The sequence below is a fragment of the Chlamydotis macqueenii genome, chromosome 13, assembly GCF_036417535.1.
Source record: "Chlamydotis macqueenii isolate bChlMac1 chromosome 13, bChlMac1.mat, whole genome shotgun sequence".
Lineage (NCBI taxonomy): Eukaryota > Metazoa > Chordata > Aves > Otidiformes > Otididae > Chlamydotis > Chlamydotis macqueenii.
In genome coordinates, this window is record NC_141568.1 from 11,274,743 (window position 1) to 11,289,861 (window position 15,119).

The 15,119-nt window shown below is 43.0% G+C and overlaps 1 protein-coding gene across 1 annotated transcript in view; it reads left to right on the forward strand.

Moving 5' to 3' along the window:
- Positions 1–281: 281 nt before the first annotated feature.
- The window catches only part of SLC7A10 (solute carrier family 7 member 10), a 38,611-nt gene continuing 23,773 nt past the window's right edge, over positions 282–15,119 (forward strand). Inside the window, exon 1 of the mRNA XM_086757883.1 lies at positions 282–402. Coding sequence (XP_086614009.1) covers positions 306–402 — 97 coding nt within the window. The 5' untranslated portion in view covers positions 282–305. The remainder of the gene's footprint in view (positions 403–15,119) is intronic.

Sequence of the window (15,119 nt, forward strand, 5' to 3'; positions counted from 1 at the left end):
CAAAGCACGCTAAATTCGGTGTCACTGCGGTTGCCTCCCCCTGCTCCTCGGGGGACACCTTTGCAGGTTTCTCCGAGATGGCCGTGGCGCCCAGCACGCGCAGCCCTCCCGGCCACTGTCACCCTGCGAGGGGCCTTGGCGGGCCGGGCCCCCCCGCGCGCTCCCCGCCAGGTGCCTCGCCTCAGGGAGGCGGCGGCAGACCCCGCACCTTCCCGCCGCCGCCGCGCGCCCCCCTCAGCAGGCGGGAGGGCAGCGGCGCATGCGCGCGGCGGCGGCGGCAGCGGGGCAGAGCGGCGCGGGGAGCGATGGCCGGCGGGGAGCAGCGCGGCGCGCCCGGCGGCCCCGAGCGGGTGGCGCTGAAGAAGGAGATCGGGCTGGTCAGCGCCTGTGCCATCATCATCGGTAAGGGCCCGTCCCGCTCGGCTGAGCCCCGCGCTGGGGCGGGGGCTCGGCGCCGGCCGCGGGCAGGTGTGCCGCGCCGCCGGCTCTCCACCTCTCACCGGTACCGGGAAGGTTACCGGGAGATGTTGCGTGGGACAGCGCGGCTGTCAGTCGGGAGGGAGAGAGGGGCTGTCAGGACGGCATTTCGTTATGCTCATAGGGTACGGTCCTTCTTGAGAGACCACCAGAACAGGAGCAAAGCCCCTCTGCCCCAGCCGTTCAGCTGACCGCAAAACCGTGAGATTTCCTGAAGTGTTTTTCCCGTGGCCTTTTGAGCCGTTGAGGCTTATGCAGGTCTTGTTTCTAAGGCTAAAACAAAAGTTGCTTCTTTTATTTGAGATTAGGGTTCTTCAGAAACGAAGGTGGCAGCTTAGCCTTTCGGAAAGCCAATGAATATCCCAGGACCCGCGGCGGCAGTGCGGGAGTTGGCAGCATGGCCATCGGCAGCGATGCGCTCTCCCGTGTCCCGCGCCCGCTGATGGCTGGCAAAGCCACTGCCCGTCGGTGCCCTTTCCGACAAACCTTCTGGTTTGTGTTTCAGAGCTGCCAGCCTGCAGGGCTGAGCCTGCTTCTCACACTTCTCCCACAAGAGAGGCTAAACTGAGGAAACGGGACAGGCTGAGCTCAGGACCTTCCCTTGGCACGCTCTGGCACCGTGTTATTTGGGCTAGAGAAGCAGGGGCAAGCCTGGGGCAGGAGCGGTTTCCCAGCTGAATACAAGCAGCCTGCACAAACACAGCAAGCCTCAAAACCCCATGGGAAGACCCAGCCATTGCCATGTCCACCATGAGCTGTTGGAAAGACTTGCAGTGACAGCTGGGGCAAGGTCCGTGGCAGCACAGGGAGATGGCAGTGGGCATGACAGGAGATGCCACGTCTGCAGGAATATGCTATGCGGTAGCAGAATCGCCTGGAACACACCGTTTTGTCTGTGTGACTGATGTCCCCAAGCTTGAGGAAGAGGACTTTACTGCGTACTTCTACAGGCTATCATACTATCCTATTGCAATTTTATGCTCTTAGCCTAGCCCTCTATACCTTTCTGCTCCGTATTTAGGTGAATAGAGTCTTGCAAAAAAAAAAAAAAAGAAATTTTAATGCCATTGAACAGGATCTCTTGCATTGTGGATGAGGCTATTACATAAATATTTCTTTCCGTTCCTATAGTGAAATGCTAAAATCTAATGGGCAGCTGTAACTGCAGTTTGTGGGAAGATGCATTCTAGGTATACAGAAAGACCTTACATTGAATCTCTGGGCATATTTATGTGGGACAATCTAGTTTTGGAAGCTCAGTGGAGCACAGATGACCTTCTGTAAGAGTGGGGTACTTGTGGGTACTCAGCAAGGCACAGTGCAGTGCACCAGGTCACCTGCAGGTAAGGCACTTCCAGGGTTGGGTATCGCCAAGTTGCTGCTGGCCATAGGGAGCATTTATGGCATCTATGCTACTTGTTACTCCTGGTAGTAGGTAATTGTATCTCAAGACTGCTATGCTGCTCTTTTAGATCTCTTCCCTGTCAGCCTTTCATCAACTTGACTCATTTGCAACACGTATATAACTCCTGTACAAAATGAATCTTGTGAAGCAGCCTCTCATCTAATCAAAGACATTTGAGTAGGGAAAAATATTGACATTTATGATAAATTCTAGTACTGTCAAGCAGTTTAAATATTAGAGAAGGTTATCGGCATTGCTAAATAAAGCCTAAAAATTCTGCAGCAGATTTTCCCATATTTTGATAAAAGAAGTTTGAAGAACAATCCTAGGATCAAATTTCTGGGCTTGGTTTGTTTGTGTGCAAGTGTGTGAAATTACATCATGTATCACAAAGTCTTCAGTAACAAAGTGATATACAGTAACAGTATAGAATGGCTTTTTAGATGTCACTACATAAAACACTACCCCCTACCATTAGAAGACGCTGTAAGTGATACCAAATCAGCTTACAAGCCGTTATTTGAGTTAAACAAGAGAAATCGTATTTCAGACTCTTTCAGCAAAAAACTAAGCTACATGATCTGAATTGGTATTAGGCAACCAGTTAGCTCACAAATTTTGTGTATGATAAAATTTAACATAGGGGAAACACTTCTTTCCAAATCGCTGACTGTGGGGAAAAAATGGGTGCAGTCAGTGTCATAGCCTTTTGAACTGATGACAGACCAGGACTCTTAATGTCAGCCAAGAGAATGCCTCTCATATCTAGGACAAGAGGAAATGGCCTCCAGCTGTGTTAGGGGAGGTTTAGATTGGATATTAGGAAGAGGACCACCAAGAGTGGTGGTCAACGGCTCGGTGTCCAAGTGGAGACCGGTCACGAGTGGCGTCCCTCAGGGGTCTGTGTTGGGCCCGGCCCTGTTCAACATCTTTGTTGGCGACATGGGATAGAGCGCAAGTTTGCCAATGACACCAAGCTATGTGGTGTCATCGACACGCTGGAAGGGAGGGATGCCATCCAGAGGGACCTTGACAGGCTGGAGAGGTGGGCCCGTGCCAACCTCATGAAGTTCAACCAGGCCAAGTGCAAGGTCCTGCACCTGGGTCATGGCAATCCCAGGCACAAATACAGGCTGGGCGGGGAATGGATTGAGAGCAGCCCTGAGGAGAAGGACTTGAGAGTGCTGGTGGACGAGAAGCTCAACATGAGCCAGCAATGTGCCCGTGCGGCCCAGAAGGCCAACCGCATCCTTCTGGCAATTCATCTCTGCTGCAGAATTTTGGAAAGTGCCCGAGACTTGCTGTAGGAGTACCCAAACTGCTCTGTCTCAAACATGGTCATGTACAGTGAAAACAAATCTCTCACAGGCTCCAGCTATTAATAATCTTCTAATGTACTCAATTACACTGCAAATTAAGTTTGCCAATACTCAGATAAAGTGATACACTTAAAAAGTACTAAGTTATGTGCTTTGTTATCTACTAGATAAGATCTTACAGATACTATATAATTGCTTGAAAACCAAATTAGTATTTATTTAGTAAACACAGAAATCTATGCTGTACTTAATTCAACAGTTATTTTATTCACTTTCTACATAGCTGTCTTTGTACCTCATTTGTAGAGCTGTATGTGTAATTAAGATCATTGCACATGTATCTTTTCTGTGAGCAGAGGCATATGAGCTATACGGGGAAACTCTTATTCAGTGCCTTCAGTGAAAGTTTTGTCTGTGCGGATGAAAAACTAAAGTAAGAATCTCCATGACTTGGCTCTGTAGTTTCTACTACATTCCACTGTTCTTTAGAGAAGTACAAGAATTAGAAACAGCAGCCTGATTAACGTCTGATACCAGCTTGGTTCTTTTGGTCTGAATAACAAAATTCACCATTCTTACATTAGTAATATACATTTAACTGTATACACAAATTGCATGTATAAGATTTAACAAGAGATGTTTGACATTTTAATACAGATCAAGCAGTTTTATATAAAACAAACAGTTAAAGATCTCTTCAAACATGTGTTTGTGTGGCTTGTAAAGCTGCGTGAAAGTAGCCATAGGGTCATACTCATGTTATGGTGAAGTCTGTTGTATACACATGAATGATTTATGTCAGGCTATATAAGACCCATTAGAAGACCTACAAATTGAGCCACAATAAAATATGTCAGCTAAAAATAAATACATCTCCTTGTTTTGCTGAGCACAAGCGGTCAAGTTATCTGCACCAACTAACTCAGTGTTGCTTAAAAAATGCTTGCAGTACTTATTCTACACTCACACACAAGCTTGGTATAAGATCCCTTATAAATTAGTTCCCAATTCAAGTCCAATGATAATATCAGAACCATATTCAGCTGGCCAGTGAGCAATATGTTCAGTTATTGCTACTTCTGGAAGTAGCTTTCTGGAATTTATCTCTTCATGTCACCCAGAAAACAGCACACACTCACTTTCTTCTATAGCTGATGTCAGTCAGCCGCCCTATGGATGTTCTTAGCAGAATGTGTACAGGCTGAAAAGCCCCCTTACATTGGAAATGCTTCCTTACGTCAGGGTTGTCCTAGCAGGCAGTGTGAGTTACTGTGCATGTAATGATAATCCATCAAGGGAACGACCAAGTAAGTTTCCGTAGTTGTCATTATACCTGCCTGGCATTGTACTTATTTACTAATAATTGCATATGCATCTACAAGGAAATTTTCTTTTGCATAAATATCACTTCCAAGGGCAGTGCTCCGAGATAACACCAAGTTCAGAGGTATAATTGCACTGGATGTGATTTTTCCTCCTTGCCATTAACAGAAAACTATTTATCAGCCTTCCTGCATGTCGATTCGCTCTCTCCTTGCTGCTATGTCTCCTGCCATTCTAACATGACCCAAATCCAAGAGTCAGTCTTTCTAGACAAAAACCTAGTACAGGATTCAGCAAGCTGCTAGCTTAACACTGGGGAGGAGAACGCACGGAACTGGGAATAACCTTCATATTCATCTTTTTCTTAACATAAAAGAACTTAAGTGAAATGGATAGGTATTAATGCCAGCTGCTTGATGAATCCTCTCCAGTCATGTTTCATATGCCACCATTGCTTAAGGAGTCTGGTTATTGGTCACTGAATCCACTGGCACCCACCAGATCCATCTCTTTATCAAGTAACACACAAATCATTAGGAGATCATTCCTAGTCTGGCCCAATGACTGCATTGGAGTAAAACCCAAGTTACAGGACTGCAGCAGAAAGATATGTGAGAAAGACAGAAGAAAAACACCCACATATCTAGGTGTTCTCTTCTGATTTCTGTGATCCTACACAGGAAAGCGATGATGTTGCAGCAAGAATCTTCTCCCTCTCTGAATCTGTGTGAGAGCATTTCACTTTTATAGCTAGCTGAAGTTTCAGGACACACTTTTGTTCGCTGACTTGTGAGAGTAATACAGATTACTTCAGTGGTTCTCTCTCTCAAAAAAAAAAGTTTCTAAAAAGAAAGAATCTTCCTTATCTCTGTTACACACCTTGCTAACTAATATTTTGAGCATTCCGTTCCCCATGGCACTTGCTGACGGAACACACAAAGTATTTGCACATATATGACTGAATTTTTTTTTTCAGGGCAATAATTCAGGATCTAGCTCTGGACTATACAGAAATGTAATTCAACATCTTGTCCTCTTATAAATGCAAATTATGGTTAAATAAAGGCAGCAGTCCATTTTTGTTCAAGAAAAATGTCACATCTTTCTTACTAGCAAGAAGACACAAAGACACTTTTGAGGCATTTGTGAAGGAGTTTTTTTTTCCATACAGTCCAGAGGCTTAGGCTCAGATTCAAAACTACTGAAAATGACATGTCCAGCTTCCATATGTACATTAAAGCTGCTAGGTGTCTGTAATTTAGTATGACACCCAGTATGAACAAGAGACACATACTACTGAGAAAGATCAGACCCAACATTTTGAAAGAAAGAAACCTAGGGATGCCATTCAAAACTTACATTTATGGCATGATGTGTTTTAGGGGTGATACCATGTTCTCGTGTTCATCGAGGCTGTTCCAACATACAGTTATCCATCAGAATTGTTTAGGGTAGCCTTTCTCTTGAGTTTAGGGAGCTACAAACAAGCTGCAGTTTCACTCGCAAGTGAAAACCATGGCAAAGTTCAAATTAAGCTTGGTAAAAATCCAGGGAGATCCTGCAGTTTCTTTGGGCTAGCAGCTTACCTCTGAGACTGAATTTACAGAGGGAGGCAAAAAGGAGTTCTAATTAAAAATTTCTGGCAGGAAGAAAAAAAAAAAAAAAAAAAGCAAAAAGCCTTCATTTTATATTTTTCTTAGTTCAGTCTTTTTGGACGTAGAAAACAGTTTTGTTTGTCCACAGATGTGCCTTTCTGCTGCAGTGTGTGTCCAGGAGAATTCAGCATGTGAGGTCCCTCATGTACAATACCAAGAGCAAGAGCCAAAATAGCAGTGGAAAAACTAAGCAAAAAATGTCAGCGTTAACAAGTCCTTCCCTTATGATCATCAGGAACAGCAGTGGGGCATAATGAAGATCTTTTGCAGAAACACTCGATTTGTACTTTATACAGTCAGTTATACTTGTGCAAAACTTGCAATGTTTGTAACACAATTCTGTTTCCAGGTTATTAGCTGTTAGGTATTCATTGACTGGTGGTTTTGGTTTGGGCGGTTTTAGTTTGGGTGGGTTATGCTAGTTGTGTTTTTTCCTTCTTACCTTCTAAAAAAGTAGAAAATTCTGACGGGGACTCAATGACTCAGAAGGCTGAAGCGATGGCCTTTCTGCAATGGATGCCAGTAGTTTGTATATCCTGCAACAGGAGTTCTTCTTCCTCGACAGATGAAAAAACAAAGGTAGCATCCTTTGGTAGTGTCTTACTCCTGATCTGGCAGTACAGTGCCTGCTTTCAGTAGTGCCATAAATCTCCACTCGTGTTCCCTTTTCCTGTGCCTTGCAGCTCATTTCCTTCTAGCATAATGTAGCCTTTTCTGTTGAGAAAGTCTGTTCTGCTTTGGCAGGCTCACAACAAACAGAAATGGTTTGGTAGAGGTTTAGCTTTTTTGTGTTTGGAGCTTTTTGTGTGCCAAACTTTTCCTTTCAAGACCCCGTTTTTTGTTGGGCTGTGGGGGGAGTTTCTACTAGCTGCCACACTTTTTTGTCATCGTGATTGCAGCATGATATATTGAGAAGGCATTTGTCAGTACTGAAGTGCCCCAAATATAAACCATCCTAACAGTGTTGTTTTTTCGGCTGGTCCTGAAAAACCCCAGAAGTCTCCCAAAGAGTTCTTTAGCAGATGTTCCATGGCAAGGAGCAGGGAGCCAGCAATCTAGCATGGACTGAACATCTCAGCATCCTAATTCCTTCTTAAATGCCTGTGTCCCTCTCTGTATAGTGAGAAAGCATAGAGAATATACAAGCCCTGTTCTCCTGCAGAGGAAAGCCATGTATAATGGTAAATACATTTCTTCACATGCCAGCCTCCACAAAGTCTCTTTATGCATTATTAGTTTACTCTCCTGATATGTTCTGGCACTGGCCTCTGCAAGTCAGGGCTGAAAAGCAAGGTTAGAGGAGTGCCTGTCTACAAATTGTTCCCATCTTCAGGAACTTGGAGATTTTGTTTTTAGGAATTCAGGGTAATGAATAGCCCAATCTAGTGTTAGGGTGAGCTGATTAAATTCTTACTCCTGGACACGGTTCATCATCTCTTTCAGACAATAGACACAAATTCCACTGAATCCCAGAGAAAGACAGGTGGAGAAGAATATACTGGTGATGTTTAAGCCTGAGGAATTTCTGTATCGTTGAGTAATGGAATAACTCCCACGGCTGAATTGCTCCAATTCATTTAACACATTCTTTAGAATAGTACCAAAACTTATGGAAAAACAGTTTTCAGATGCAGAAAGATTTTAAGTTGAAATTTTTTATCTGATCCTTAAATACTGTTGTAATCACACTTCAAGCATGGGGCTTCAAGATCAGTGGTGTAAAGCATAGCATTAAAAATCTGTAAGACTTCAGAAAGGTTACTTCTGACTCCAAGAATTAGGTCAGTGATCTGGATGAGTGTCAGTTTTTCTGCTGTGAAAAACAATAGCTCTTTCATCAGTTACACGAAGCCACATAATCTAGATCAGGCCAAACAATATAATTTACCACAAAAACTATGTTTGAACAATATAAGGACCTTATTTAGAGTCACAAAAGCCAGGGAAAATCAAGTTAAGGAAGAATCTCATTCTGTTGAATACACTGGGTCAGAGAACTAAAATGCACAAATTATATGACCTATGACAATGAATGTCACAAGGCTGCCCATGACAAAACATCTGGTTCACCGGTGACGCTGGACAGTGTTAATTATGCTATATTACCTCTGAATCGGACAATGACACAGGGATGTGCAGTCAAGCTAGAAAAAGTTGTTCTCTTCAAGTATAGAGATGCATTCAGACAGCGGAGGACAGAAGTTGAGCTCTGAATACTGAAACGCCTTCTCTGTAACAAGCAGTTCTGCAAAAAGGTCACTGCACTTGAATACATGTGCATGACATGGTAAGCTACAGGTCTGACAAGAAAAAGCATAATGAGTTGGCTAGTCTCTTGCAGTTCCTAAGTGTCTGCCATCTTTTCGCTGTTACATTGTGCAATCAACATGAGACAAGGAGGAAAAAAAATTAGTACGTCATATATTATGGGTTTTTAATAGTCCTGTATTGTGCTACGAGATCGCTCCTGCTCAGGCCCCACAAGGAAGGCTGATGAATCCGGAAGAGTAGTTCCTTGCCTCCCTGCCAACCCATACCTTGGAAAGGATCAATATGTGCTTCTCCATAAACCTGAAGGTAATGACTGACAAGGAATATGAGGACTTACAGCTTTAAGCTGTATGCTTTCATATAATAAAAATTCATCCTTTTATACAAAACACCCAAGGGATCTCAGTTTTTCTTAGGGACTTGCAAGGAATGGACTGAGAAGAACAAAAATGAGGGATTGAGTTCCTTCTCTGGCTTATTTCAGAGGTCTTTAGCAGCTCTCCTGAGAGCTTAATAGAACAGGGTTTGCTTGCTCGTTTTTAGGGAGGTTATCTCAGACTATATTTCATTTCCATTTCCCCATTACTTTTTTTCCCTCTATCCAGATTTTGTCCTGTTTTGATAGCAGACTTATTTCTTTGGTAGTTGGGGTTTCAAGCCTTGTTTTATCACTAATTCAAAATAATGCAGGCAGTTCTGATGTCTGTGAAAAGGAGATGAAACCATTTCAGAAACTGCATTCTAGGACTCCATGAACACAAAAATTTCATTGTTTCTGATACTCTTAAATGCAGTCTGAAAATCTGAAAAGCCATATACTTTGGAAACATAAATAATCAGCTCTTTTTATAAGTGTCTTGAAAATAGTAATAGCATTAGTTAGTACAAGAGAGCAGAAAGTATCCAAGATTGTTAAGCTTCCAAACACTGTACTTAGACTCAAGTAAATTAAAAAATAGCTGAATCAATATTTTAAAGAATAAGGGAAAGAAGTATTTAATTCTGGGTGGGTTTCTCATATGCCTAGCCTTCAGCTTGGAAAGGATTTATATTTGTATGATAGAATTCAAATATTTGTAATTATAAAAAAAGCTGACAAACTACTTTTTTGTAGTACTGCTAGTAGATCTTGTTGCAGTAAAGCCATTTCTTACAGTAAACTTTGCCAGAGACCAGTAGGACACAACGTCTACATGTTTGTTGGTTGTGGACACGGCCAGTTCCCTAGCAACGTATTAAGAGTTAAGCGGACTATTACAAAAGGTACCCAAATCCTGTAGATATTACGAGTGTGTACAGAAGGAATAGCTCCCCTTCACCCGCTCAGTTTCCCAACGGAAGATTAGAGACTCTTTTCTTAACAGGTCCCAAGTCCCTCAAATCCTACTGAAGTCAACGAGAGCAAAGGACTTCACCATCTCATAGGATCAGCCCCTAAATTAAATTAAAGGAGCTAGGTACAAAGCACATTGATCGTTTATTACCCACAGACCTGAGCGAGGCTGGCAGTTGTACCACAGTGAAGTTGGATGAGAATGGACTGTACTGTGTTCAGGTTGCACAGCACAGCTGAGAGTGATGGCAACAAGTGTAATCTGTTCTCGTTAATTAAAGTCATAGGGGGCCAGTCTCATGCACTCCTTTTACCACAAATGTAATAATGAAAACACTTGTCATTGACCAAACGCGACCAGGCCCCAGGAGCTGCTCCAGCATCCCAGCTGCCCTTTGCGGCAGGTAAGGATCGTCCTCTCAATTTCAGAGACAAGGCAAGTGGTACACAAAGGCCAAGAGGAGCAAATTCACCTCCAGACACCAACTCACAGGACCTGAAGACAGGTCTCTGAATACACTATCTATTGAAATCCCTACATTTCCCTTTGTGGCCGCCTGAGATAGTCGGAGGACTTCTCGGCTGAGATTTAGCTGCTCAAAAGCTCCAGAAATGAAAAACCCCCAAAGCAATGACAAAAATTCTGTAATGTGAGATTTATAAAGAACCTACTTCAAGCAGAGGTCTGTTACTTTAGGAAACTAGGAAAGAAGAAAAACAAGAGAAATCAAACAGCTCCGATCTGTGGCGGAACTAGAACAGAAAGTGCATTTCAACCAGGGTCCTATACATTGCGATGGCAGGGGTGTTCAGGTCTGTGTTGATCTGTATTTTGCAGGATTAGCTAATCTAATTCCCTATTTCTGTGTACTGAAAACATTCTGTAAACAAGTTTTTCCATCCAGAGGGAAGGAGTGACATTTTTTGGATGAAGTTTTTGTACAGCTTGTCAACTCTTTAGACAAATCTGACATAAAAAGACATCAGAGAGCCACATGAAGTCTACTAATTCTGAAGATACTTAATTTCAAGAGATGGTTGTGGTATTTGCTAATACAGGATTATTATGCTCAAAAGAACGTTATATTGTAATATTGCTAACTCTTGAGATCGTATTACAACAGGTTTGGCATTTTCTTTAAATTCCCAGATCATAGATATTTAAGAGCTTCAAGAAAAGCTGCCATTTCTTTTCTAAATCAATAAGTTTCTATTTCTTGTTGGTAAAACTATCTAAATGTATTTAAATTTTAATTTTAATTTAAATAAATTTAAAATTTTAAAATAAAGTCAAGATACAGTCAGCACTAAATACGTGAGGACAGTAACACAGCACTGTAAGTGATGCCTGTAGAAGCGTATACCAAGCTGATCTGTATTTGTCAATCTCATTTAAACTCAGGCTGAGCTAGTTACCAAAGTGCACTTAAATTATGTGCAACCTTTAAATCAAATATCATTGTGCAATAGTTGTGCACACCCCAGGAAGAACAATTACCTTTTTTTTCTTTTAAATTCCACCTCAGTTCATTGACCGTAGGGACATACGAGCCTATCTTTGTATTCTTTGCTAAAACAGAGACAAAGCCATTTAGAGATGTAATGATCCCATGCTGATAGGGGTAAAACTAAATACACCAGAATTTGCTAACACAGATTTACAACCAGAAAAATGTAGACTTGAGAGCCAGAATGATTTCCAACCAAGGAGTTGTGAAACCTGCAAGAACAGCAAACTTTGCTAAAAAGCTCATGTCTTGTTTACATCTGCATCCAAAATAAGATTTGTGTAAGATCCCAGGCAATGGCAGTGGAGCTTATAGGAGATTCTTAATCCATCCTTCTTCCCAATAATGTAACCTGAGCTGTAACACAATAGTTGGTGTATTTGGATGGCTGGTTACTGCTCTTCTCGTATTGCTTTGCTTTAAATATGTATTGCCTGCAATTTCAATTCAGGAAGACACTTCCAACATTTGACCCCTTTACTGTTCAGGACAATATTGAAGACTAAGCTTTACCTTAAAAGTTTAACATACTTAAATTCACTTTACACCCCTTCAGAGATTAAGGATCGAGTGATTCCTAGTTTAGAGGTGCTCTTCTTAATGGATCCCAGGTTATAATGTCACAGGTTTGCAGAAGCTACATAAGTATGGTCCAAAAACCCCCCAAATGGCCTGAGTCTGAGCGTACTTTTGCAGGGTTCATCTCTGTGGAGTCAGAGCAGAAGGCATTAAACTCAGTAATTTGAGAGAAAATCAGAGGCAAGAGTGGGAATTAAGTTTGGCCTTATTTACAGTTTAGCAGGGTAAACAGGGAGGTGCCACAGCAGCTGGGGAGCAGGATGAGGGTCAGAGAGACAGTGCCAGCTTCCAGGCTGGTTTCTTCTGCTAGAGCCTAGACTTGTCTAACAAAAAAGATCCGTCTGTGCACTTGTATTAGTTTACTGCGTAACTCTTGAAATTGCATATGGCCATTTTATTTCATCTTTCTCATTAGGCAAATTATGGTACTTCCATGGGAACTGACAGCTTTCAGGAATGGACAGGAAGTGGGCAGCAATTGCTGATAAATTTTCCAGATTGTTCAAGTGACCTGTTTACTGTGCTCAGTCACAATGAGCAAGAAGAACAGAGCTAAGAGAAGAAAAAAAAAGAAAAAAAAAAAATGTAAAACCCACTGCATTTTCCATGAAACAAACGATGCTTCAAAGACGGTGCAAGGGTCCCTGCCATTGGCATGAGTACAGCTGAAGAGTCTGGGCTAGAAAAAAGCTAGATCTGTCGTACTGTCCTTGTCTGACCCACAGCACTCACTGACACAGCTGAACTCTTTGGCTGTTATTAAAGCTAAGTTGCTGAGCTTTACAGCAGCATTTTGTAATTGCTTTTCTTCTTGATAAATACTGAAAATCCTTGCAGGTGCAGAGCGCGCTATGAGAGCCATCTCAGAGGCACAGCTGTCGTTTGTGGGATTTCTCAGCCAAGGGACAAACATGCATGGGCTGGCATCTGCCTCTTAAGCCACTACGGGGGGACCTTGCTCCACTATCAGTTGCTTTCCTTAAAATCAAGATTTATCTGGTAGTAATCAGTCACACGGTGTCCTAGAGAAGACCTCCTCCCATGTGTATGCAGGGCAGGGCATTAGGAACTGCCCGTTTCTACATCACGGGATTTAATTACACATTTCTGCTGTTTGCAGGTGAAATTCCAAGTCAGGATATTGAGAGAGCACAGAAAACAGATTTTGGACAGATAACAAGGGCTAATACAACATAAAACTACACTATTTATAGAGAGCAATGTGCAGTGCTGCGCTTTCTTACCAGGGCAACCCAGGCATTTTAGGAACATTAGAGGGGTTTCCTCCATGTCCCTCTCACAGCACCAAGGTAGGTTTCACATTCATTTTCTCTTTGCAAACTAGCAGAAGGGTTGAAGCCTTCTCTAATGCCATAGGTGTGCTTTGCTTTCAAGGGTCACAGTAGCTCCTTCACGTACTGAAGTCCCACAGTCAAGAGGGTAGTTCAAGCCCCTGTTCCCCACAACCCCCTGCACCGCTGGCAGTGGCAATGCAGTGATAACCACCAAAAAGGGCAGTTCCACACCTCTGTTGGGACCCCCTCATCTTCACCTGGCAGCACTGCCCTGCCATAGACCCTACTCAAGGTCCCTGATGTCAGGGAAGAAGACAGGAAGGGAAGGTGCAGTATGAAGCTCAGCAGAGGTGGCTGGTAGTCATCCCCATGTGGACACACAGCCCTGCTACTGCATAGGCTGCTTTCAGCGTGGCAGCGTGCTGGAGCTCGCTCAGTATTACTCCTTTGAGAGTATCCCAAGGAAAATGCCAGTCCCTAGGAGAAGGCTTTTCCCAATATTTCTGCCTTATCGTTGCAGCATAAAGACGGGCACGAGAGGCTGAGGTTTGCTCTCCGTGTTAATGAAATGCAGCCCACATATCCCAACACTGGCAAGAGAAGAGGAGAACAAGTCAGAAGTTAAGGAAGTAGAGAAATCAGACCAAGTACAAGAGTCAGAACAGAGGATCAGGAAATAAAGCAGTGGACTGTGTGCCTGAAAAGAGCAGAGTCTGCAGACGGTGAAAGGATTAGCAGAATAAAAGGAGTTCTCAATTTAGAACAACAGAAATCCTATCTTACAGGCATTAACTTCTCCTTTGATATAAAGACACTGCAGCAGCATAACTCAAATAAAATGGAATAAAACCATGCACTAGCAGACGTCTGTCTTCTCCTTTATTATTTCACACACTCCTAAGAGGCCTGATCCCTGGCATCTCCTCACCTTGGTGCAGGTCTGTCCTCTCCACGCATTGTCTAAATGTTTGGTCTCCAGCACGGGGAAGCATTGCACAGGTGGGGACCAGCACTGACCGATGGAACAATCGTGTCTCCTTCCAGGTGCTCAGCTGGGCCCTGGAATTTTGAACACGCAGGTTTGTAAATTAATCTGTCGTACCCAGTGTGTGCGCACATGCGTACTCAGGAGAGCATGGTGCTTGCAAGCCAGAGAACGGGATCAGAGTTTCCAGTGCTGGTTTTGGTTAAGGGAGCATTTACATTTGACTAAGTACTGTAGTGATAACATCCCACATCATATCTTTTACAGTGGGGTTACAGTACAGGTGTTCCCTTCCTATAAGTACAGTCAGCACCTGCCAAGGTAACCTCCTTTGACTGCTGGTCAAGCAACAGATTATTTTTGTGATGGTCATGGTACCAAAACAGAGGCTTAAAAGCTTTCTTGATGAAGTTTCTCTTTGTTAGCCACCTTCTGTAGAATAAAAGCAATTGACAAATTATAACTAGTTTTACAAAAAGAAGATAAAAGAACATCCCCTATCAGAAAGGTATAAATTTTAAACTGCCACATTTTCTGGTTTTTAGCTACTGCGTACCTTGGCAGAGGTTGGGCTACTAATGAACTGAGCATGGTCAGCCTCACACAGTAAGCAGCAGGCTTCAGCCGAACAGCAGAGTACTGCAGTCCCATAAACTGCACCTTGCAGGTTTTGCAAGCACTGCTTTCCTCTAAGGCTTCTTTCCACTGCTGGTGGAAAGTGATTCCAAATGAACAGTCATTATTAAGCAGTTTATACACCTTAAGCCAGAGCCAAATGTGCAGCTTACTACTTTTAGAGAACTATTCAAATGGCCCCAGATATATTAAAGGTCCCAGGAAGACTGAGGTTAGCAGTTCTCACAAATCTGCTTTGATTGCACTTCTCTAGAGTGTGAATTTTTCATCAAATGGCAACACAGCTGCCTAACACACCCCAAAAATCCCACAATGCAGCCGTTATGTACAAGT